Below are 25,395 nucleotides of genomic sequence, written 5' to 3'. Positions count from 1 at the left end.
GGCTATTGATCCTCCGGGCTGTTATCCATTTTCTTCATGAAGTAATGACTTTCTTTATCTCTGCTTTTTATATTCCCTAACACAATTAGTATTGGAACCAACTAGGATCTCAGTCAGCGCTGCTAAACTCCTTGACTTAATTTTATGCTCTCATTCTGACATAGTTACCAATGTCTCATGCTTACCGGGCTTAAAGGGCCCCTCACCAGGCCCCATTGCAAATTTTGGTTATACGCTGGAAGCTGTTAATTCTCCTCTAGGGAGAATTCTGCCGCAATTTTTTTAAAAATCGGTTCCTGAACAGCTGAGATAGAAATATTTCAGTGTCGCGAACCCATGATTTCAGGAGGTGCGCTAGACCACAAACATAGACGCTCTCTCCACTTGCCTTGTCTAGCCTCCGGAAGCGAAATTACTTCCCTGCGTTCTCCCATACCGGATATCGAGGATCGTGTGATGCATATGTCACGGGCACCGCCTTCATTTTTTTGGCTCCTTGCTTTTTTGTAGCGCAGTGCACTTCCGCTGACGGTGTCACGTGCGAGCTGTTGTGATTGTCTCGTTTCATGCAGCACACGATTTTGAGCGCTGTGCACGAGGGCACCTGACTATCAGTATAAGTCTGTGCTACACGAATACTGAGGCAGGCACAAGCGGATCACAAAGCATGATGCTGCGCTGGAACATGGTAGAAAATGACATAGTTTCAGTGTCTGTGCACACGACTGCATGACGTTCGACTTCAGACATTCAACTTGTGTGTTTTATTATTTCTCTAAGCTTGAATTCGACATATTACATAAATAACAGATGGCTTGAATAATTCTCGAAGTCACGTGTCACTATGAGTGACCTCACCAAGTGAACACGTGTACGCAGGTGCACTAGCACGTGTATGTCATCCTCCAGCTTGGAGCGCGGCGGCTCCAAGAAGGGAAAACAGCGTTCGGTTTGAAATTTCAGATCTTTCCGCGGCGTGTAGCGATGTAATACTTTGCAGACACAATCGTTATTGTGCATTGTATGCTCTGCGCTTGTCAGCTCAAAATGGCCAGACCTGGTGAGGGGCCCTTTAAGCGATCACCTGGGTCTTTCGTTCAACATATCGTCTCCTGTGTTAAAACCAGTTGTTGAAAAAGATAGTAATTTATCACTATGATAGGGCAAATTTTGACGCTATTAATATTGAGCTAGCTAACTTTCTTGATCCTTTCCTAAGCCAATTTGATGATTGCACGGTTGATGAGAATTGGATCGCCTTCAAAATTAAGATACATGAGCTCACCGATAAGTTTATTCCCTCAAGTGTAATATCATGCAACGTTAAAAAGCCCTGGTTCAACTACAAGTTAAAAAGGCTTTCCGACCGGAAAAACAAAACAAAGAACGACCGTATCGAATAGCGAATAAAAGTGCACTGGCATCAAAATGGGATGCTTATATGGAGGCAAACAATACCTACACAGAGGCTATAAAACCTGCCAAAAAGGCATTCCAAGTACACACTTTGCCCACAATGCTTGCAAATGACCCTAAAAAGTTTTGAAAGATAATTCGGTCACGCTGATTGATTCCAGTGGTTCTCCGGTACCCGATGATGTATGTCCCCATGTCTTCAATTCTGCATTCTGTAAGAACTTTGTTGTATGTACTGACCCTGTGCTTCCAACTCTTGAGGGTTGCAATTACCTAGCTATGGACTTTATTATCATTGAACCTCTTGGGGTCGAAAATGTAACTAAAGGTCTGAAGTTGTCATCATGTCCTGGTGCTGATTTGATTAGCGTGAAATTTCTGAAAAGTATTGTTGTTTATTCATCTGTTCTACTTTCAATCATTTTTCAGCAATCTGTAGACACCCATCAGCTCCCTGCAGATTGGGAGGTCGGGAAAGTGGTCCCATTTCACAAGTCCGGCAGGAAAAATTCGCACCTCAACTACCATTCCATTTCGCTCACCAGCATTCCTTGCAAGGTTCTTGAGCATATTTTGTACTCACATTTAGCAGTGCACGTAGACAATAATTATTTTTCACAAAAGCACAACATGGTTTCCGAAAAAACTTGTCTTGCGAAACTCAACTTCTTTCTTTTACTCACAGCCTTCATCTTATTATCGACAAAGGTTCATTCGCAGACTATGTTTTATTTGATTTCGCTAAGGCCTTTGACAAAGTGTGTCATAAATTGCTTCTATTTAAACTTAGTAAACTTAGTCTTGATCCTAACCTGTTTGCATGGCTTGAACATTTTCTCCTTAATCGGTCACAGTACATTGTGTCAAATAACCATATGTCCCCATTTAATACCGTAGACTCTTTTGTGCCCCAACGATCAGTTATAGGCCCTCTTCTTTTCCTAATTTACATTAACCATTTACCCAATGATGCTTTGTCTAACATTTACCTTTTCGCAAATGACTGTGTTATCCTCAAGGAAATCTCAGACAAATCTGATAACAAATTCCTACAAGATGATATTAACGCCATCTCTAACTGGTGTGATGTATGGTTAATGCAACTTAACTAAATGTAAATGTATGTGTGTAACTCACAGCAATATTCCTCTGCCAAACTATTACCTTAATGATACTCCCCTAGAAGCCGTAACCTCCTACAAATACCTAGGCGTCCACATAACCTCGTCACTTTCCTAGTCGGTACATATCGATAAGGTAATTAACAATACTAACCGCATGTTAGGCTACATTCGCCAAAATGTTTCTTCTGCTCCTACTTCATTGAAGTTAATCTTATACAACATGCTTATTAGGAGTAAAATGGAGTAAGCCTCATCCATTTGGGACCCGCACCTCGAAACCCTTATTCAATCACTTGAACTAATCCAAAACAATGCCGCGCGTTTCATTTATAGCAATTATAGACACACATCAAAAGTAACTTCCATAAAAAAACTCCACTCTCAGCCTGACGTAAGTGCATTTGCCTTGATTTATTTCATAAGCTATATTTCCACAATTCCTAACTGCGCGACAATCTTATATCGTCTCCTGCCTACATTTCCTCTCGCATTGATCATAGCCATAAAGTTGGAATAATTCAATGCCACACCAGAGCCTGTCACGAATCATTTATTCCTAGGACCTCTCAGGAATGGAACCACCTTCTTGGCACAGTTGTTGCAATCAAAGACAACTCAAAGTTTCGTTCGGCCATATCAAACATCATCGCTCTCGGATACAAATAACTAATCAATTTTGCTCTATTCCTTACCCACTTTTTGGTGATTTGTTATTCACTAATGTGTATGTTTTTTATCCGCTCCCCTCTGAAATACTTTGGTCTTGAGGGTACAATAAAATAAATAATATAAATAAATAAATAAATAAATAATGTGCTTCCCATTATGGCAAAACTGTGATGCTGCTGTTGATATAAGCAGTCATACAATGGTTTTTCTCACCTTGCGTCAACCACACTATCACACTGAAAGAAAAACTGTACAGCTGGAGTATTCATTTCTCCTAGCACAAGCCCAATGCCCACTATACTGACTTGCAAGCAAAGCCTGTAGGTCAGCATGCACTGGCAATAACTTGCCTAGCATACTTAAGATTTCTGTTAAGCTGTATTTTCTAGTGCTTATTGCAACAACGTTCAAACCACTCCATAGTATACTCAAAGGTAACGAACTAGGTCCTGGTGAAGAAACATCCACACGCCATCCGGAGCCAGTGTTGAGCAGGCTAGTGCATCGGAGGCCATTGTAGGTCCATCGCAATGGGTTCTCTGTCAAGAATGGATCCTGCTGCACCTCACTACACAAGATATCAATGGGTGACTGCTTTTCACCGGCTGCCTTGGGGAACCTCTTGGCCCAATTTGAAGGACCTGCACATAAGAGATTGAGAGTCATCAGCGGAGAAGAAATGCCTGCTAATATGCACCAAGACTGCATAAACTGAATCCTAGTGGGACCAAGTTACTGGGCACTGCGAATTCCATTCACTATATTCAATGAGCAAAATTTAGTAATATTTCTAATAGAAGCAAATAAAGCTACTTTCAAATAAGCTAATTACAAGCCTGCAAATTTATTTTGCTGGCCAAGTACATGGATGGAAGGCTGCCTAGAGAATCAGAGGAGTGGCACTCTGATAGCAACTGCTGAATAATTTTGTCCCAGTAAACAAACAAGCAAGGAAGCAAAAAACACATTTGCTATCAGTAGGTACACAGAAGCATCCGACTGTGCTCTTACAAGATACTTTTCTTTTTTTTCGCTGGAGCAATTAAGTATAGACCACGATGCAACAAAGATAGCAAGCTGCAGGGTAATAACAAGCACATGGAGTAATTGATGGCTCAGCATTTATTTTGGCTATTCGAGATTCCTTTACATGCACTGATATCTCAGTATAGCTAGCACTGTAGCATTTCAACCCAAATTGGAATGCAGCTGCCAAGAACAGAAACGGAACCTACAACATCAAGTTCAGCAGCAAATTGCAGCCACAAAAGCAAGAAGGTCTGAGACAGGCAGTATATTTTTATGCATTCTGCCTATTTAGCTTATTTGCAATGATCTTTCAGTTAACCTTCAATAGGTTCAGTTGATGGCCCATGTTTCTATGCTGAAATTTTAGACCTCCTTTCAGTAATAATAAACTTTAAAGGGTCCCTTCACAAGGTTTGGGCATTGCAAACAGGCAACCAAGCAGTATGTAGATCATGTCGTGATGATCATGTCTGTAGAGTATTACACCAACGGAGGCTGTGAAAAGAGCTGAAAATTCAAACAGGAGCCCACACGCCCTTCTTGGAGATGCCATGGTCCCCATCAGCAGAGAGGTCGTACGTGTACTGCTTTTGTGTCAAAATGCGTACCAGCTGTTGCCTCAGCATCACATGCAGTGCCTACTGCACACAAATAGCGAGCAGCACAGAATAGGTCCAGGATATTCACAAAATTTAAAGTGCAAAACTGCCCATGGAAATGCGCCGTGCAGCAAGAAAAGAAGCTATACAAACAAAAAATGGAGGTAGGCATCGTGACTAAACATCATAGAGGCCCTTCCCACTCAAACTGAAGAAGGCTGGGGGAGGGAATGTCACTCACAGGTGCTGGTCACGACAATGGGAGAGAGCTCCTGTTGCAAAGATGGGAGCTCACTTACTTGCACCATGGACTCGCAACATTTGACTTGCTCCTACCTCAATTGTTACTGAACCCTTTCCAAAGATTTTTTGTGTTAGAACACACCCAGGAGAGCATCTATAAGTATATACCCAAAATTTCTAACAGGGCCTGGCAAAGGCCCTTTAAGGGAAATTCCACAAGCAGGCTCTCCAACACAGTTCAGGTTTCAGTTCAGTTAAGATTTCTTTCAAGGACTTTGACTTGAAGCAGTGTGTCATCACCTTCATGGCCAGCATTAATGCTTTGTCTTGGTTTCAAGTGAGAGGCCAGCCATCTTCACTGTATCAGACTATACCCAGTGAGCAACACAAGTTTTTTGCACAAAACTTCATCACACCAGCTCTCTCCATCTCCATGCTTCAAAACATTGTTCCTGATTGTTTCCAGTAGACAGGCATTTCACATTGCTACATTACGATTTTATGCAAAGCCACAAAGTCTAAGCAAATTATTTTAAATACCCACAGCTTAGCAGCCAGGAAAACTACTGTGCTGTAGAATTATGAAGCAGCACAAAGAGCAGGACACTGTCAGTATGGTAAATGAAATGACAACAAAATTGAACAGTAAGGAATGATAAGTGGATAGTCTTTTTTAAAGTAACCGTTTAGAATTCTGTTAAGCACAAAAAATGTAGTAGAGATATGGATCTTTCCGATTTCCAACTTTGTTTTTTTTTACGTTCCTATGGCAGGCTTTACCTGAGCTTTAATCGTGGTTCCACACCAAGTAGTGTAGTATGTATATACTACATATGCAACACACTTTATTAGCCATTTATTAGCCACTTCATCCACCATAAAAATATTCAACTAACCTTTCACACAATGCACAGCAAGAAAAGCTACCATAATTGGCACTTTTCTATGCAGGCATTAATTGCTAATGTGCATACATATTCCGACAGTGAGGAGATGTCTATTGCCCACAGCAAAGCAGGTATGCCTGTTCAACACTTCAAGAAGAACTGGATGTTCATGTCATCGCACCCGAATTAACATGAGAATATGGTGACTGCCATGATTTCCAGACGAATCTGTATGCAGTAGCCAAGGGATACGAGAAAATCACATTGCACGCTGCAAGTTCTTGATACTAGTGAAACAACTGTGGGTGAAGAACTCGGTCGGGGGGTACAAGTACTTCCAAGGCAACTAATCACATTTTCCTATTTTCATTTAAAGTCTACTAACGAGAGAGTTTTCTTTAACATTACTATATTCATATTTTATGTTCTTTGCATACTTTGGGGTGTGTTAAGAATGGCCATACGGGGTGGCAACGTGCCAGCTTTCAGCCCGCTGCACGTGTTCCAAGCCCACCAGACGGGGCGCCCTTCGGAGAACTGCGAAGGGCCGGCAGCCACGTGGCGCGCGATCAACTCAGGAAATTGGTACTTGGCCGAGCCACCCGGGACAAAGCAGAATTCTACGAAGCCCTCTGACGTCGGCACCGAAAGCTGGGCGGTACCGAGAACTGTCCGGCCTTTTCACCTGTGTGTATGTGTGGCACGTGTATCTGAGCCCTCATCATCCAAGTCGACACACCTCATCCTCCAAAAAGGTGGGTCATCTTGAATGACGTCGAACTATGACGTCGAGCAAGGGCTTATAAGCAGCGTTTGCCGGCTGCTAGTGGGTGCTCGTGTCGTGCTCGTTGTCGGGAGCTGAGTGCTCTGTCATACTATAAATGTACTAGTGAGCTGTGTGCTCGTAAACTGTTTGCTGTATGTTAGTTTTGCGGGCTCCATATGGGAGTCGCGCTAGTCTTCCAATGTATCCTGCTTAAACTGTTAATATGTAAATAAATCCTGTTCACAGAGTTCCTGTCTACGACCTTCATCTCCTTCAAATGGTGGCAGCGGCGAGATAGTCTGACGACTCCAATATCTGGTTGACAGAGGTAGGACCGTCCGACGAATCTTACATCTGGTTGGCAGCGGTGAGATCAGCCTACGGCTCCTAGACCAGCCTACGGCTTCTAGATCGGCCTTTCGACTTGGAGACAGCAACGGCAGCTGACGGACGTTGGCACATGGTGACCGACCGGCATCCTGATCAAGTTGGAGGCGACTTGAGATTGACCACCTCTTGCAACTGACTGGATACGGCGGGGAAGGACTGGTGATATGGTGCTGCTTCAGTGGGTAAGCGTTTGGTTTTGGCTGTAAGATTTACCAGGCTTCAATTTCTCTGTGTTTTTGGATTTGATTCGGTGGGATCTTTTACTTGTATTTTGATTTGCGTGGGTATCGCAACAAGTATTGTGTGACAGCAGAGCCAAAGCTTAAAGGTCCATGGTCCTAATGTGTTTGACGAGAGCTGACCTGTTGTGGTTGTGTGAGGAGATCGGGGTAAACGTAGATGAGAACTTGAAGGAATCAGAAATTCGTAAGACAATTCTCGAAAGTGAGAATGATTTGAAATTCATAGAGCAAATGGGCAAACGAATTCTAAGTCAAAAACGGGAACAGGAAGCAATTAGGCAAGAACAGGATGAATTTAGGCAAAAACAGGAAGAAGCTAGGCAGAAACTGAAAGGGGTTTCGCAGGAAGAAGGCCTAACAGAAGTAACGAGGCAGTACATTGATGCATTGAACAATGAGATTCAAGGTTTTGAGCAGTCAATCGAGCGAAGTCAACAGCGGCTGGAGAAATCTGTAGGCTGGATGCAGCAAAAGTGGCAGGAAGTAAATAGCAGATTTTGTTCAAAAGCCGAGGAAAGTAGTAGTACCTGTGAGAGTAGCAGCACGTTCACAAGTGAACTCGAAGTGCTAGCAGCTAACGAAGCCTTAGTGGCAGCAGAGGCCGTTAAAGGCCAGAGTGAGAGTGACGAGGTGCTGTGCCAACAGATGACTGTAGAGACAGCTAGGCCAGCTGCGAACAAATTGGCACAGTTACCGTGCGTGTGCGTCGCATCTCATGGTAGCGAGGTCGTTAGCGAGGTACAGAATACTACGGACTTGACAGACGCGAGCACCCATGTCGAGTCAGATCTGCGTGCAGAAGTGAAGTGCGAACTGGACGATGCAGTTGAGAATAGTTCTCGGGGTGGCGAGCTCCGTAGCTCACGGGAGAACAACTGCATTGTTCAGGGATCGGTGCGGCTCTCCACCAGTCTAGATAGCCTAGATAGGGATGATTCAGTTGTTAATCATTCGGACTGTGCGCGTGAGACAGCGATCGATACCGACGGGCTGTGTGCAGATGCACAGCGTGAGCTGGGCAATGCAGTAGAGGGCAGTTCGCAAGAGTGCGAGTTGCATAACTCGAGTAAAGCCTGCTGCATTGTGCCAGAGTCGGTTGAGCTGTCCGCCAGTCGAGGCAGCGAGAATGTTGATTTAAATGAAAATCAATCAGACTGTGCGGGTAAGAGACCGATCCGGGCCGACGAGATGTGTAACGGCCAGCACGAGGCGCGAGATGACGGCATGAAAGAGAGTTCGAGGAGAAAGCGCCGCAGAAAGAAGCGCCGAAAGGATCGGAATGCGGTGACTAATGTAGCACCGCCAAAGACGGCGAGAGACCCAGAAGGGCAGGGCGTGGAGAAAAGACAGGTGCGGTCGTCACGGACGATGTTGACGCATCAAACACGTTCGAGCCACCGGTCAAAGGGGGACCGAGAAGCATGTTCTGCACGGACACGGACAAAGGGCACGGGGCAGTTAAATTCCTCGTCGTTCCGTCGTTCTCTTCGAAGCTCAGCGTGCAGTACAAAGAAGCGCAAGGTGACAAGACGAGACAAGGTGGGGAGTAGCGACGCGGTCAATCGAGGACATGCTGAAAGCGAGGCGCGAGGACGCAAATTGGCAGGGGACTCTAACGTCTTGGGGGAGCTGATAGTGAGTCAGCCCTTTTGTTCTTCCCCCGTAGCCAGAGTAGCTTTCAAACCGCGACCACCTCGGGTACGGCTCAAAGTATGAGTCAGACGTAAACGTTTGGAACGGGAGGCAAACAGAGCTTCCGTAGAAGTAAAACGTTCTGTTTTGTTTTATTTTTGAGCACTTGGTAATTTTCGCTATGTAAGTTCCTCTCAATACGTAAGGTATGAGCTATGTTTATGTTTTGTTTGAGAAGCTCAAGATTTGAAAGAGGCGTTTTTTTTGTAAACACGTAGTATCGCGAGGTGTTCATTAATAAGTAGATGGGCTTTCTTTTTTTTTTTGTGTGTAAGTAACCTGAGTGTCAAGGTTATTGTTGAGAGGCCTATCGTAACGCGCGTGTGTTTTAGTTAACCTTCTTTTTTTTATATAAGCGTTTTTTTATTTTCTAAGGTTAACCGCGTGGGTTTTCAGTGAGTGCATGATTTGCACCGAGAAGCGTTCTTAGTTCCTTTAGCGCGTGTCCTGTGTGGACGGAAGGAAGCAGATTTATGACTGGGTTGCTGGTGTGTGTTGAGGGCAGCCGTATTCTGACTTCTCTAGTACGCGTGCGTAGAGCTAGTTATTAGAAGACACATTTGTTCGAAGGTTCCTCTGTGATGCGTAAGTTACGCAAATTTGGTTGTTTGTTTAAGGAACGTGTCCTGTGTGGACTAAAGGAACAAATGTGAGTCAGCGTGAGGAAAACTTTGTATGATGCAAGCACGTGTTCGGAATAGGGACCACAAAGCTAGCGCGATTGTGATTGCGTACCTGTGGAGTTGGCCAGACTGTTCAGTGGCAACAGTACGTGAGATAAGTACGTCACTACGATAGGGTAAGAACAGGCTGTTCGTGAAGTTAGGCTGCTTATGTTATGTTTGGGTATTGGTGTTTGAGAGCCTTCGGTTTAATTTTGCGTAAACCTTTACTCTTGTGCAGCACGACAGTCAGGTTTGGTCAAACTGAAAGGGGAACGTGAACGCTCGCTTTGGCGGCACGAAATTTTGGGGCAAAATTTGGGATTCCCAGTTGAGTGACTTGCATTGGAATTGTGATAGGAGGCCTGGTGGGTTAGCAGCTGATTCCGGGCGTTTGAACGCTGAGCGGTATTGTGTTGCCGGGTCGGCTCTTCTGTGCCAGTTGTTGTAAGATGGTTGAAGGCATTCCAAATACGCAGGGGTTGCAGAGAGCAAAGCCATCGTCTTGCTCGCCAGCCATTCTCTTCCTGCCCAGCGGTTGCCAGCACTGGCCAGGCGAGATTTTCCGGGCCATGGAGGAGCTGTTAAGAATGGCCGTACGGGGTGGCAACGTGCCAGCTTTCAGCCCGCTGCACGTGTTCCAAGCCCACCAGACTGGGCGCCCTTCGGAGAACTGCGAAGGGCCGGCAGCCACGTGGCGCGCGATCAACTCAGGAAATTGGTACTTGGCCGAGCCACCCGGGACAAAGCAGAATTCTACGAAGCCCTCTGACGTCGGCACTGAAAGCTGGGCGGTACCGAGAACTGTCCGGCCTTTTCACCTGTGTGTATGTGTGGCACGTGTATCTGAGCCCTCATCATCCAAGTCGACACACCTCATCCTCCAAAAAGGCGGGTCATCTTGAATGACGTCGAACTATGACGTCGAGCAAGGGCTTATAAGCAGCGTTTGCCGGCTGCTAGTGGGTGCTCGTGTCGTGCTCGTTGTCGGGAGCTGAGTGCTCTGTCATACTAGAAATGTACTAGTGAGCTGTGTGCTCGTAAACTGTTTGCTGTATGTTAGTTTTGCGGGCTCCATATGGGAGTTGCGCTAGTCTGCCAATGTATCCTGCTTAAACTGTTAATATGTAAATAAATCCTGTTCACCGAGTTCCTGTCTACGACCTTCATCTCCTTCAAATGGTGGCAGCGGCGAGATAGTCCGACGACTCCAATATCTGGTTGACAGAGGTAGGACCGTCCGACAAATCTTACAGGTGTAAGTATGGCAATAATGGCAGTGCCCGAGCTAGTGTTTCTAGTGCACTTTATTTCCTTACTATTCTTATTGCACCCCGCTTTTTTTACTTCCTTCGTTACTGGCTCATTTCTCTTGTTCAGAAATGAAAATAATGATGCCAATATACAGCAGCCGCAGGAATTGCACTCTACCACGAAAATGTTTAGAATGACGAACGTTGAAAATGTTCGGTTTCAGCCATCAAAGCGCGCAAAACCGAAACTGGGAGGAGAGGCGCGGCTTTGGGCTCGCTGCAGGCTCCCGGTTTCAGTTTCGCACGCTCTGATAGCAGAGATTTGTCATGCCACAGTTCTGCGGGTAACCAGATTTTTCCAGATCTGAAACTTGATATGGCTTATACGGAGAGTTTGCTTCGATTTTCCAATTATGATGGGCCCACTGAAATTAAATGTTCAAAAGCAATTATTATTCTGAATATGTAATTATAGATTATAATGCATTAACAATTGAGCATTTCGATTTCTCGTAGATGTAATGGCCACCATATTGAGTAATTTAGTTCAAGGGTGAGAAATATGCTATTTCCCAGAGGCAATTTTTAAAAATTGGTGCAGCTAAAGAAAAACACTATGTTCTTCACACGTGTCTTGCAAGAGTAACATAGATTACATGGCAGCAGGCCGCAGATAGTTTGATCAGCACGAGTAAATAATAAATGCATGATGCGTGCCCATGTCAGGATTAAATATCGTTAAACCTCGATATAACGAAGTAGGTAAAATATCAAATTTCTTTAGTTATATCGAAATTTTGTTGCATAGAAGTTCGACCTTTTATGCAAATAAGTACTGTCGCCGATCGATTTGTCTTGCATGGAAAGGTGCCGCAGAATTTTCCTAATTATCGGGCAATCTAAGAAAGCAAATTTGAATGAGAAAACAATTCACTTTAATAAATTTGGGAGTCAGCGACGAATGATACGGTTTCATGCCACGCCGACGACATCTTCACATAGGCAGTACGAATTAAGCGAAGCCAGCCACGCTTTCGCGTGCACCCCACCCCCGCGGCTGATAGCGTCATCCGCAGTGGGACGACGCTATCATGAAAAGCGCCGGCAGCGGGGAGCGAATACTTCGTCTGCCTCTCGCTCCAACGGGTCACCGAAATTCGAGATTACGCAACCTTCAATACTAAAGGCGCGGTAAGACAGCTTACACGATGCCACGCTGTCCCAGCACGTCCACTCTTTGCACACGCGGCAGATTAGGTATGCGCTGCGTATACGCTCAGCCGCGCTACCATGCGCATCCACGGTCAAGACGCGCGCCAGAAATCGCGACGCGCGCAAAACTTATCCTCCTTCCTTGATCGCGTTACCGCGAGCTCGCTCTCCTCACGGCCGGTCTCGAGGGGTGCGCGCGCGGAAAGCGCGCGCTCCCCTAGAGACCGGCCGTGCTCTCCTCCCCCTCTTTCCCTTTGCTCACGCGGGGAGGCGACACTCATGCGTGAAGCCACCATCTTTGGTTCTCACCCTCGCACACTTTCACTCGCACCTAAAGCACAAAGTGTGCGGGGCGCGCGCATGGGATCTCATCGCACTTGGACTTTACATGGAACATGATGCGGCTTCACTTGGGCGGTCGCCCTTGCGAGATGCGCGTTTGCAAGCAGCCGCTTGTAATTCAATCATTTGACCATCTGCATCCGCTGATGTTACTATTTACTGTCTCGGCATTCCTTTGCTGCGGAAGCGAGAGTTCCCTATATTGAAATCGCATAAAACACACTTCGTTATATTGAGGTTGTAATTACATGGTGTTCTATGGACAGGAAGTTATGAAAAGTTAAATACTTCGTTATATCGAGAATTTAGTTATATTGAATTTCGTTATAGCGAAGTTTAACTGTACCTACCAAAACGAAATGTCTACTCAAAAGCCCTTTCTTTTGATTTCGAACAGATGGGAGCCATCCAAAAATTTATGCCGGGCTATCCAAAGCGCTACGTTGGCCTGTGGTTGGCACAATGTAGGCCGACGTGAGGCCATGTGAATCCCCGTGCTCCTCCCAAGTTACATTGCCAACCTTGGCCCAGTAAACCCTTGGTCGGTCATCATACGCCTGGCTAAGGTTGTACCAGACGAGTTTTACCCATTGGGGTACAAGGAGGTGAGCTACCCTCTCCACAGCAGAGGCTCTTTCCTGTTGCTGGCCCTCCCCCCCCTTGTGGACGCTGGTCGACCTGCCATGCGCCCACCAAGGGCCATTCTAATCTTCTCCATATCGAAAGACATCAAATGACGTTTGTGTCACACCCCGCCTCCCTTTTCTTTCGTCTCCCTTTTATTGCTACGCAGAGCATTTCCAGAGTCAGTTTAGCGCGCTCTGCGTTTCACGGGCCGAGCTATTCGCGATGCTGTAGGCTTTTCGCGGGTGATGCGAGGACACGCGGGCTTTTGTTAGATGTCCTCGCGACCTACACCAGTGGAATACCATCGCAGACGTGATCGTCACCGATGATGAGCTTGTCTGTTTGCAGTACTAAAACCGCTGAAAGCGCGGAACGCCGTTCAAGAATGGCCGACAAGCATCGGACGGCGGTGCGACAGAACAATTGAGTGACGATTGCGTCTCGGCAACAGCCCTGTAATTTAAGAAGCCCATAAGTCCACATAATTGTTGGTTATGAGAGTTCTAAAAGGAGGGTACTGGACGTGGCCGCTTGCGCGCAGTTTATACCGTGGCAACCACTATTGCGCTTCCATTGCAGATCAGTCAATGAATCATTAAGCCAGCGAAACTAAAATGCAGTTACCTCTTCAGCGTGGCACTGCACACCGCTGCTGGATGACCCAGCAGACTGCAGACGGGAGCTATCGATCGTTGCAATGGCGAAGAATTCAATGCCCATAAAATTTTGCCAGACAAGATTTTCAAGATTTTTATCATTCAAGAAACCTGCGAGAAATCCCTGCCAGCGCTGAGGTTTCTTCACAGGTGAGCGAAGTACAAGACAAAATACAACGCGCTTACGAGAATTTGTGTTCGAGACGAAACATCAATTAAAAAGACATGATCCAGCGGATGACACAAAATGTAACTTACAAGACAAAGGAAGAGAAAAAAGACACAGAATCCTGACAGGTTTAGCGTTTACTAGGAACGGTCGTACTTGCGTCGACCCAAAGGAAGAGAATCCGACGAGTGAGTACGGTTGTGTAAGCGCTGAAGCAGCACGTTGTCGAGCGAAAAAAAAACACAAAAAAGACTATTGTATGTGTAGATGCTCGACGAAAGAGAATGTTTGTGTTCACTGGATGCCACATAGGTATGCAATGAAACAAGCCACGTAGTCTCGAGCTGCTCGAGGTCAGCACGTTTTTAACAGCTCTGCTGCCATACCACCCCCTTGAGTTTTCACGGAGCAGTGCACCGTCAGCACCGCTCCACCAGACGAAAGCGTGGGCCTTTGCTAAAGATGTAAACCCTCACATTTGCTTGACGACTATAAGACCCTGGAAGGAGGAGGCTACCGAAGAACAATCAGTTCGATCGAAGGCAGGTATAAGGAACGGCACAATAACAGCGGTAGCGTGCCAACAAGCACTTTTACTGTCGTTTAGAATCCGTGCCTACAATTTCATCGCAATTATCAAGACCACTCAGAAGCAACAAGTCGATTTGTCCGCGGAAAAACAGTCGTAAAGACACTGTTCAAATGTGCGCAGTGATGCCGCGTGTGCGCGCTTGAAATGACAGCCGAAAAAAAAGAAAAAAAAAAAAAACTGCGCGGAGTTTTGTGTTGTTGGAAGCCCGCCACAGCCACTCATTATTTAAATGTCACGCTCCGTTCGTGTACTGTCCGCTCGCAAAAAAGCAAGGGAGAAGGGCAGAACGCGCTTCTGCAGTTGCACAAAAAACGATACGATCGAGCACGCGCGCCTGTTTCAAGCAAGCATAAAAATTGTTTCATGAAAAACGAGTTACTATGAATAGACGAAACACTATCGACGTTGTGTGATGAACGCTGCACAAGCATCATTTCAGGGCTGCACGGCATGCGCAAGTCTTTGCGCCTGCCGAGTAATAATGATAAACGATTCATTACGCTTAAAAGTTGAAAGGCGGCCTTGGTTGATCGAATAATGCATCTATTCTTCCAGCGTTAAAAGAGTTGGCGGAAGAAATAAGACAGGAAACATCCATCACTCATACTTTCAGGCCAAATAAATAAACAGCTAAATAGTAGCTCAGCGCAAAGGAGGCCGATAGGTTCCTGCAGAATTGCGAATACAAAAACCATAACTACAGAATTCAAGAGCGCCAAAAGAAATTTCATTGTAGGCAATTTTCGAAAAAGGCCCTCCCAGCTTACACCGACTGCGCAACTGAGAGAAAGGGAAGACAAATGCGTCTGCGTGTTCTCCCTTTTCCCCCGTCTTCCCTCCCTGGTATTACTTGTCAACGTGAAAAAAAGACACACACACACACACACAAAAAAAAAAAAAAAGACGAGAGAAAGCCCTGCTGGCCTCACTGTACCATGTCTGTCAAAGAAAACCGGGGACAGATAGATGAAAGTGAATATCAGGTCTTCTGCAAGAGTGCTGACTTTATTTTATTACTTATTATTACTTTTTTTCTTCATTTTGTCTCTTCTGCACTCATACCGGGATCAGCACGCACATAGGTATAGCAGGGTAACGGCCCTACTGACGCGGCTTTGAAATCGGACGTAAACGTCGCATATCAATTCTCCTCGCTATGTTTTATCTCTTTACAAATTCGCCTGGCCAATTCAAAGCACTTCTGTAGCGCTGAAAAGCAGGATATCGAACCAAAACTGAACTGGAAACCGAAAAAAAAAACTACTACTGCTTGAACCGGAACTGAACCGGAATGTTTTTTTTTTTTTTTTTTAACTCCGCAGTGAAACTGAACAGACAAAATGATGGTTTTCGGTTCAGGCTGGCCACATTTTCTGAAACTTTTCATCCATGCATTGCCTGCACTTGTGACTCAACGATGCTACCGTATTACAAATAATCTTCCCCTGATTTTAGAAGCAGCAGCTCCATTAATACGGTTTTTAACGCATAGCGTCTGGGGAGGGGGGGGGGGGGACGACATACATGTTAGTAATACACTCGTAAGCGTTTGGAATTGATGACCGCGAAATAGTTTTCCGTTAGACGGAGACCTTATTGACCGCTGAAAAAGGTCGCAGTTTCACCCGAAAGGCGAAGAATCGATTGCGATAGCGAAAAAGTTATACAAGTAAGGATAGTTTTATCGGCCATAGAAACTTGGAAACATTCGCTAGCTAACTGCGTATGGTGTCACAAGCAAAGATGAACACATCACATTCGATGAGCACGGACACTCGTTGTCGAAACGCTGGTGTGAGCAAGCAAGGCAGCAGCAGCGAGTGACCTTCGTGCGGTCTATCGCTTCAACGCAAGAGCGGCGAGAACATAGCGCGCAGAGAGGCATGAGCCGTCTGCAGATCCCTTGCAAATACGGCGCGCACGACCGCGCGCGGCCGTGCAAATTAAGCATTTGTTGGCGGATTTTCATTTTACTTTATTACTGTTTGGTTATGCAAATAAATCTGAACCGGTTCCAACCGTTATTTTTTCGCTCCGGAGTTGAACCGCAATTTAGCCGTTTTCGCTGAACCGAAACGTGAACCTGAACCAGAACGAGAACCGGAACGAAAAAACTTACGGTTCGACACTCTGCTGCCAAAGGCCCTGAAAGACAAGATTTACTATGAACACAAGCAGGCTTTAAAAGCCGATTAACACTATCTAAGTGGCCGTCGTAATAATAAAAATAAAGTACGGTGGCTTAACGTCCCAAAGCCACACTATAGGGGTATGCGAGATACCGTATCGAGTACACCGGTTAATTCTGATGGGGTTCTTTAACGTTCACCGAAAGCCCGGCACATGAGCACTTCTGCATTCCGCTCACATGGGAATGCGGCCGCTGAAACTATTCTTCCACTTGAATAGTGTGTTATTAGGTGACCATTGTAGCGCTGCAGCGGCACTGTGAAAGTACTAGTCTAAGCCAGATACCATTATAGAAAATTCAGCAATAAGAACATACTTTTGCTTACGACATTAACGCCAATAAATCTGTCATTTTTAAACAAGTAAGCATGTCAGCAAGCACGTTTGTCTGCAGCTGTGCTTCGAAGCAAGACGACATTCTCGCGCTGTAGCTCGGCGTAACAGCGATAGACACAGTTACAGGGGTCACGTGGTATCCACCTGGGTACTTCGAACCTTGCGCAGCATGATAGTTTGCAATGCGACGCCGCTCTCGAGCGTTCTCAACAGAAGTGCGGACGATGTTAAAAACTTTACTGATCTTAGTCATTGATAGTCACACTGAACTCTATAATTAATAAACTAGTTAAAAAAAGACATCTCGCAAGCTCTATAACACTCGTTGGCGATTTTATTCGTTGTTATTACTGTTTAGTGTTGTACACGCTCTTGCCGCACATAACAGAATTCGCTGAAATTTGTAGCGACGTGACTGGTTCTGCAACAACTGTTTAATAAATAGCTAGGAGCGCCTCGCATACAGGCTGGGATAATGTAACGGTTCTACTCCTATTATTTCTTTTTTTTTTTTTTTCGCACTACGCCAACGTTATCACCATGATCTGTGAGTCGTGAGCGGCGGTTGAAGGAATCGCTGCATTGTGGCACATACCGCCCCATGATACTTCCAAGTAAACCGCTAGCACTCAAGTTTCACACAGAGGTAGCCTTATTCTGCTGTGGATTCAGTTTAATACCCCGTTTCGGAGCATTACTTACCTGTTTCGTCCACAATTGCCTAACGTGCGTATCTCGGGCGACGTGACTGAAAACATATCGATGCCGCTGCAACGGAACGATGGAGCCTTCTGTCGCGGCAATGGTATACATCCAAGTATTATTTTTCCGCAAACCGGAGCTGAACCGAAAAGTTACAATTTTTGTTTCGCTTGGAAACGAAACAACGACGACAAAAAAATATCGTTTAAAGTTCAGGTTGGTCAACTTCCCTGGAGCTTTTCATCTATGCAATGCCTGCGCTGTTCAACGCTCCTATATACCTCTTTTATATTGCAGTCATATTTTAAGTCGCGGCGTCGTTAGTGCTATTTTCAACGTGCCGTGTCGTAAGGCAGGTATGTAAATAATACACGTACGTGAGCGTTTGGAATTGATAACCGTCAAATAGTCATCCAGTGGTGGGAGGCCTATATAGAATCCATGAAATGAAGAAGCGCTTTCCAGCTGGGCGATAGGTGCGATAGAAATGACGTAACCCCTTTGACGTGTGCTTCTACGATTCGTTTATTTTTTTTTTTAAGCTATACTTACAGCTTGAAGAAGAGCACCCATGCCATTTTTTCTGTCTTTCCATGCAGCTAGGACTGCCGTCGAGTTTTTGTACAAAATAAGTTTAGCTGTTTTCCAGTAATTATTCGTAGTTATGTAAACGAACATAACCTGGTTAAAACAGGTTTGAAACGTTATAACCGAACCGGAACGAAAGTGTTGAAATTTGGGCTTGTTGGCACGTCACCTTGGCGGTTTCTTTAGGGTAGCGCAACCAGTAGAAGGACAAAAATAAACAAGACACACATAACAGCGTCAACGTTTATATAAACGTTGAACAGCGGTGCGTGCGCCTCCTGTTCCTTCTCTGCGTCCTTGTACTAGGCGCGCTACACTCAAGTAACTGGACCGAAAACGTGAACGAAAAAGTTTCGGTTTGACACTCGGTTACAATGAACACAATGTTTTCGCGGGAGTCGTGGCAAATCGCGCTACCGTTCTCTTGCAGCGGAATCAATATTTCTTTTTACAACATGGAGCCGCCGCAAACGATATCCACTTTGAATTTATTGTGGACGAAACAGGGGGGTAAGTAGTGCTCGCCAAACGTGGTATTAAACTGAACACACTGCAAAATTCTACCTCTGTGCCGAATTCGAGCGCGAATGAGCAAGCGGTTTAGTTGGAAGAGTCATGTACACATGGCGTTCGTATACTGACGCAACACTTAGCATATGTTCCCAGGACTCTTAACAGCAGTCCGTTTGAATTTTCCCGACGTTAACGCCTATGCATGGAACCTGCTTCTCTGTTTACAAGCAGGCGATACAGTTTAATGGGCGCCGCCTGGTACCGACGTCCTGTTCGGGGAAGTACTCAAAGGGCACCGCGAAGCAGAACTTGTTCGAAGCGAACAGCGAACTTTAAGCAGCAACAACACACCGACAGTGTAGCGTACAGGGTGCTATGTTTCCATTGGCATACAATATTTCCCTCATTTTTCACGCTATTTCATTTCCGCGTAGCCCCGCCAATGCGCGCACAAAGGAACGCGCGCACGCGCTGAGGCTTCACTCGAGGCACCAAACACTTCTCGTGAGAGAAGCAAGCGAACCTAGCGACACGGCCGAGTCGACCCGCTCCTCCAGTGGCGGACCGCGGGCCGCATGGTCGCCGTAGGCGGTGTAGTTCTCCGGGAACGCCGCTGAGCCAACGAGAAGGACGGCCTGGTCGGTCGAGCAGGCCGTGCCCATCGTGAGTGGACGCGGCACGGACTGCGTGGTCTGCTGCAGGGCGCCCGGGGAACGAAGGCCGGTGAGGACTGGTTCAAAGGCGCGGTCTTTGCGGACCTCGAGCCAAACTTTTAAAAAACAAACCGCTATAGACTTCTAACGGGAAGACGCACTCGCTTGGTGCACAACACTACAGCACGCGAGCGCAAAGTCTGCATGCAAAGTTCGTTATGCACATAGATAAAGGAGAAGGAAGAGAGAGAATAAAAACGACAAATGCCACGGATTTTTATAACATGTTAAGTTTGAAAGTTATCCGGAACCACCACGTTTTTTTTTTTTTTCGCTTCTTAATTTTTTTTTCTTGCCATGTCAACAAACTATATACTGAATTGCGACAAGCACGCGCAGAACTGCTAAACACACTGTAAAAGATCGACGCGGGCAGTGCTTTTCTAATTCTATTATGTCGTAATTAAGCTCGCGAGGGTAAGTGGTATCTATATAATGTACATCAACAAGGGCGTATCGCAAGCAAACTTTGCAGCTGTATAAGAATTCTCCAGGTCTAGGACAGATCGAGTATTAGTCAAGCTCAGGTCCTGGGTTTCATTCCTGTAAAAAGGGGGAATTTAAATTTTTCTTCTACTATACAACTTGCTCCTGGGGAAACGATTACTTTCATGGCAGTCCGGCTGCTGCATTAAGTTGTGATGGCTCTATTCTAGGCAGCGATAATTATGTAGAAGGCGAATTTTCACCCTTAGGATACTCCCTGCGCCTGCAAGGCTTCTCCGAAATTGATTTGTTAATTGCCATAGAATTTGCAACGGCAAGGTAGCTGCGAAGCTTCTCTCCTGCCTTCAGCGCAAACTGCGGCGCTAAATGCGTCATTTTTCTCTTCGTTGTGTCCCCGTTAAATTTCTGTTTGTATTTCCATTCTTCTAATTATTCGAACTTGCGGTGCCTATCAGCATGCGGATTTGTTGCCACACCGAGACATTTCAGCTGACGTTACAGTCCGAAGGATCATACAGGGTATTTCACGTAACTTGAGCCAAACTTTAAAAAAAATATGCAAATGCCTCGTGGCTAGACCTAACCAGGGTAATGTTTGCCGTCGCTTGGAGATACCCAGATTATTTTTTGCATTCCGCCTAACTACACAATTTGTCTTCATTAATTAACAAACATCACAATTATCATAATTAGATGAAAAGTGCGAATGAGAAAATTGTAGAGCAACATGAAAACTCCCGATACAGCTTTCTGTAGCTCAATATATTTTACATAAATGCTTTTCGAGCGTGACAGAAGCTCCCGTATACACGCATAGTGCCTCGAGCGGCCAGTCGCGCGGCAATTTTGCGTGCATTTGCGGGCTTCTTTTACGCTCGGAAAAACACTTATGTAGCACGTACTGAGCAATAGAGAGCTGTATCGGTAGTTTTCATGTCGATCTACAATTTTGTCATAGACAGTTGTCATCTAATTATAATATTTGAGAAGTTAATTAAATAATTAAGGCTAATTATCTAATTAGGTGGAATGAAAAAGTAAGTTGAGTATCTCCAAGCGACGACAAACAACATTACCTTGTTTCTGTCCAGCTACGTGGTATTCGCATACTTTAAAAGTTTGGCTCAAGTTAAGCGAAACACCCTGCACACGCGTGCACCTAACGAATCCTTTGGCGACGTTGCGTGGGAATGATTTGGCAAGCAAATCATTCCCAAGCAAAAGTTCACGTTTAGGACTACGTTCACGATCAATTCGCTGAGCAATCAAAAATGCTCCAATCAAGTTGACTGCTTGGCATGCGATTAACTCTGATCAGTGTCGCATACTCATGGTTTCACGAGAACTATACTGGCACAATCGCAAAGCCGCACAGGAACAGATGAGTGCAACTTGTTAGCGAAATAATTACTGGCACCGCTCTAAACGCTCGAACCATCAACGCGCACCTCAAACAAACGCTAGAGCATTCATGAAGGATGAGAGCAGCAAACCACTCACCGAGAAGGCGCCCGATTGAAACAGTGAAAGCAAAGAGAGTGAGAGAGATAGCGAAAAAAAGAAAGACTTTAGAAAGGCCAAAAGGAAAAAACGAGAAAATAGAAAGCTGGGAGAAATGGACGCAGTTATATTAAGGGCGCAGCAAAGAAGACGGCGGAATCGCAGAGCACTCGCGTAGCGTGCGGCGACGATCCTCTCAGCGGGGGGACCGACGGCCCTTTGCAATTCGCGGTGCTCCTTTGGCATTGCGCGCGCAAGCTTGACGAGACGGAATTTATGAACCGCCCTCCTCGCCGACCCTTCCCCACCCTCGCAGCCCCATGTCCGAATCCCGGCGCATGTTCGGAACCGCGGCACGCGATAAGGCGGGTCGAAGCCACCGCTTCGAGCGCAAACATCGCGAGAACAGAATGTGCGGGCCAGGTAACGATTTTCGCGGAGGAAACCTTTTACAAAATGTTTATCGTGCGCGCGTCTGTAAGTGCCGCGGCCAATACAGTTGAACACACACACATAGAAAAGAAAATGCAAGGCAACAGATGCGGAACTGCAGGCGCGTGATGCAGAAGTCGAAGCACGACACGAAGGCGCGGTGGACTCAAGGCGGAATAATCGTTTCCCAAGACAAACAGTAGCCGCGCCCGGCGCAGATGACCTGCGCGTGCTGCGCGTTTTCCCTTGTTGTTGTTGTTGCCTATCACGTGTGTGGCTCCTGCCCACGATGGGGGATTGGCCGAGAAATGGGTGGATTATTGCAAATTAATATGGAGCATAAATTTCCGAATATCTATGGAATTAGCATTGAATAGCGTAGAATTATCTGTTAAAATAAAATCAGGAAAGTCATATCGAATAAGTAATAATTAGTTTAATTAATCAATTATGGGGTTTTACGTACCAAAACCACTTTCTGATTATGAGGCACGCCGTAGTGGAGGGCTCCGGAAATTTCGACCACCTGGGGTTCTTTAACGTGCACCTAAATCTAAGTATACGGGTGTTTTCGCATTTCGCCCCCCATCGAAATGCGTCCGCCGTGGCTGGGATTCGATCCCGCGACCTCGTGCTCAGCTGTCCAACACCATAGCCACTAAGCAACCACGGCGGGTGATCAATTTAATATATATATATATATAATATATATAATATATAATATATATATATATATATATATATATATATATATATATATATATATATATATATATATATATATATATATATGTATATATATATACCAGCGCATTCGTTTGGATTCTGTAAAATGTTTGGACCGCGAAGCAAGCATCCCTGTGGCTGAATCCCAAAGTAGACGTCCCGAACGAAAGAATGGCAGGTTCTGTTAAGTCCAGGCCAATTCTTCGAAAATGTATTTCTAACAATCTTTTTCTTGCTGCAGTAAAGCGGTGACAAGACAGAAGAAAGCGATATATCGTCTCCTCCTCATTACAAAACGAGCCGAGGGGGGAGGGAACCAAACCTGACCTGTGTACCCTGGCAGAAATGATTAGATGAAAACGACATCACAGCAGTGAGAAGAAAAGCACAGGGGTCACTTGTGGAAACAAAAAAAATAAATAAAAAAATATGTGGGGTTTCACGTGCCAAAAACCACGGCCTGATTATGAGGCACGTCGTAGTGGGGGACTCGGGAATAATATCCACCACTGGGGGTTCTTTAACGTGCACCTCAATCTAAGTACACGGGTGTTTTCGCATTTCGCCCCCCATCGAAATGCGTCCGCCGTGGCTGGGATTCGATTCCGCGACCTGGTGTTTAACAGCCCAACACCATAGCCACTAAGCACACGGAGGGTCGGTCGTTTGTGGTGCGAACTACCATACTCTGCACGGCGCGCAGGGCTCTCAACACTTTATGAAGTGCACTGTTACGGAGTCTATGGCTGCTTGAAAAGTGAAGTTTTTGAATCGAAGCAAATACCGACATTTCTTCACTCGTTCCTTAAGGGAAAAAAAAAAAAAAAGAGGAGAACGATTAAGATCAAATGAAGGCAATATGGTGAAACAGTTTATATCCTCCAAATACCTGTGATGCCATCCAAAAACGAAGTGTGCGGTCAACTGACCTGCCTGTCAACGAGAAACTGTGAAGCATCACTTTCCACCGCGTTCACGAAAACGACAGTAGTCATTAAAGTGAGCTAAACCATGCTAGATGGACACATAGTTTCGTTCGTTATTATATCAATGCGACACTGAGAATGTCTGTCGATATAGCTCAGGAAATGGGCTAAGTATAACGCCCCATTATCTCACGCCAATTTATTATTTAGTGAAGCAAAGCCAAATGCGCCGAGCAAACAAAATCCTTCTAACAAATCAGTGCAAATCCCCAGGCAGACTAAAAACGAGGCATCCGAAAAGAATGTGCCGCTCCATATGCTCACTAACGGCGGTGCCTCGACCCAGAAGCAATACCGTCGACACGACTGAAGGGCCTGCACACCCGGCACTCGCATAGGTGTTTCTCCCCGAAACATCCGAATATGGCAAATCGAACACGAATCGAATAACGAAGTCCTATGCGATTCGAAATACGGGGCTGGGGAGAACCTTTGAAATGAGAGAAGAAAGCACTCGTTTCTTTTTCTGTCTTCCTCTGCATGTGCGAACGCGTATCTTCGGTCCTGTTTGCAGAAAATCGACCAGCTGAGCTCCGAGGCGTGGTTGCGGCACATTGTGGAAAAGTTGGCTTCGATGCACAGCTCAGAATTCACGCAGTGTGGCGGAGCGGCTCAACCTTACAGCGAGGATTCGCAGCATCGCTCGTGTGCACAGTTGATGGCAGGCGTGCCGATGAGAAGGCTGCATGAAAATGGTCTAAGACGCAAGCATTTGCAGCAATTCAGCTGTATCACTGTCGGTGGATATTGTTGTTCATTGTAGATTTGTATACAAAATAGCTAATCAGAACTCACGATTGAATTACACGTACACATCTGGAAGAAACTCGCTTAAAACCAGATATGCGGGAAAACACAGGTTTGATACGCTGTGTTGTTCCCACTTAGCCGAAACCATGCAAAAAAAAAAAAAAATCTTATCACACATTTGAGATGCACGGGCTAGCAATAGAAGGAAGACCATGACGTAATACCACGCCAGATTTTCTCCAGACTATGCAAGAGCTGTGTGCAGCACGCAACGACTTCCGTTCGCGTTTTGACACAACTTTCGCTAAGCAACTTTATATCACCAACAAGCTAAAGATACATATGAGCGTCGAAGGCTCATTTGTCAAGTCCATTTCGTCAAATCCCTCTAGCGCGGTAATGCGTCAACAGACCTGCTGCTAAATAATTGCGATTCATACAATTGATTCGCGCCTCTACTCCGTTATAATGCAATCCGCCCCATTGTTGCTCGTCGATATAAGCGACACGGGGACTACAGAACCGTTCACTCCTAGGCTAAACACTTCTTGACATTCAAAATGATTTACCTTCAACACTACCTCTGTAGACAGAGAGAGAGAGAGAGAGAGAGTAAAGTGGTCGCATGATGCTTTAGACAGACATCGATGAATGAAAACAAAATTAATAATCCGCAGGACTTTATTTCAAATTTAAGCTGCTATGAGTGTTAGGGTGGTAACGTGCTGTTTCACCCAAAAATAGACGGCTCCGTACGTACATTCAGATTCCCACAGGAAACGCCCCTATTAGCACTCGCGCTTTGCGAAAAACGCGCTCAGCGCCGGTATTACCATATCGCGTACCCACGTCATGCCTCTCCTGAGGCGAGCGAACTGACGTTATTCGAAATGAGCCTCGGGCATAACGCATGTCGACGGACAGATCCCTTAATATATCCGT

The 25,395-nt window shown here is 45.6% G+C and overlaps 1 protein-coding gene across 5 annotated transcripts in view; it reads right to left on the bottom strand.

Moving 5' to 3' along the window:
* LOC126545344 (carbonic anhydrase 1-like) overlaps positions 1 to 25,395 on the bottom strand; it is a 122,195-nt gene that overhangs the window by 25,942 nt on the left and 70,858 nt on the right. For 2 of the 5 annotated variants that reach the window (XM_055061821.1, XM_055061822.1), the window contains 3 exons: positions 19,423 to 19,594; positions 16,690 to 16,715; positions 3,653 to 3,850 (listed from right to left, as the gene is read on the bottom strand). In XM_055061821.1, the coding sequence (XP_054917796.1) occupies positions 3,653 to 3,850; positions 16,690 to 16,715; positions 19,423 to 19,594 (396 nt within the window). Of the gene's footprint in view, positions 1 to 3,652; positions 3,851 to 16,689; positions 16,716 to 19,422; positions 19,595 to 25,395 lie in introns of those variants that run through there. The other 3 variants (XM_055061825.2, XM_055061823.1, XM_055061824.2) reach the window with 2 other exon arrangements.

Source organism: Dermacentor andersoni, chromosome 1 (assembly GCF_023375885.2).
Source record: "Dermacentor andersoni chromosome 1, qqDerAnde1_hic_scaffold, whole genome shotgun sequence".
Lineage (NCBI taxonomy): Eukaryota > Metazoa > Arthropoda > Arachnida > Ixodida > Ixodidae > Dermacentor > Dermacentor andersoni.
The sequence above is the reverse complement of the archived record's forward strand: the minus strand, read 5'-3'. Positions and strand labels throughout refer to the sequence as shown.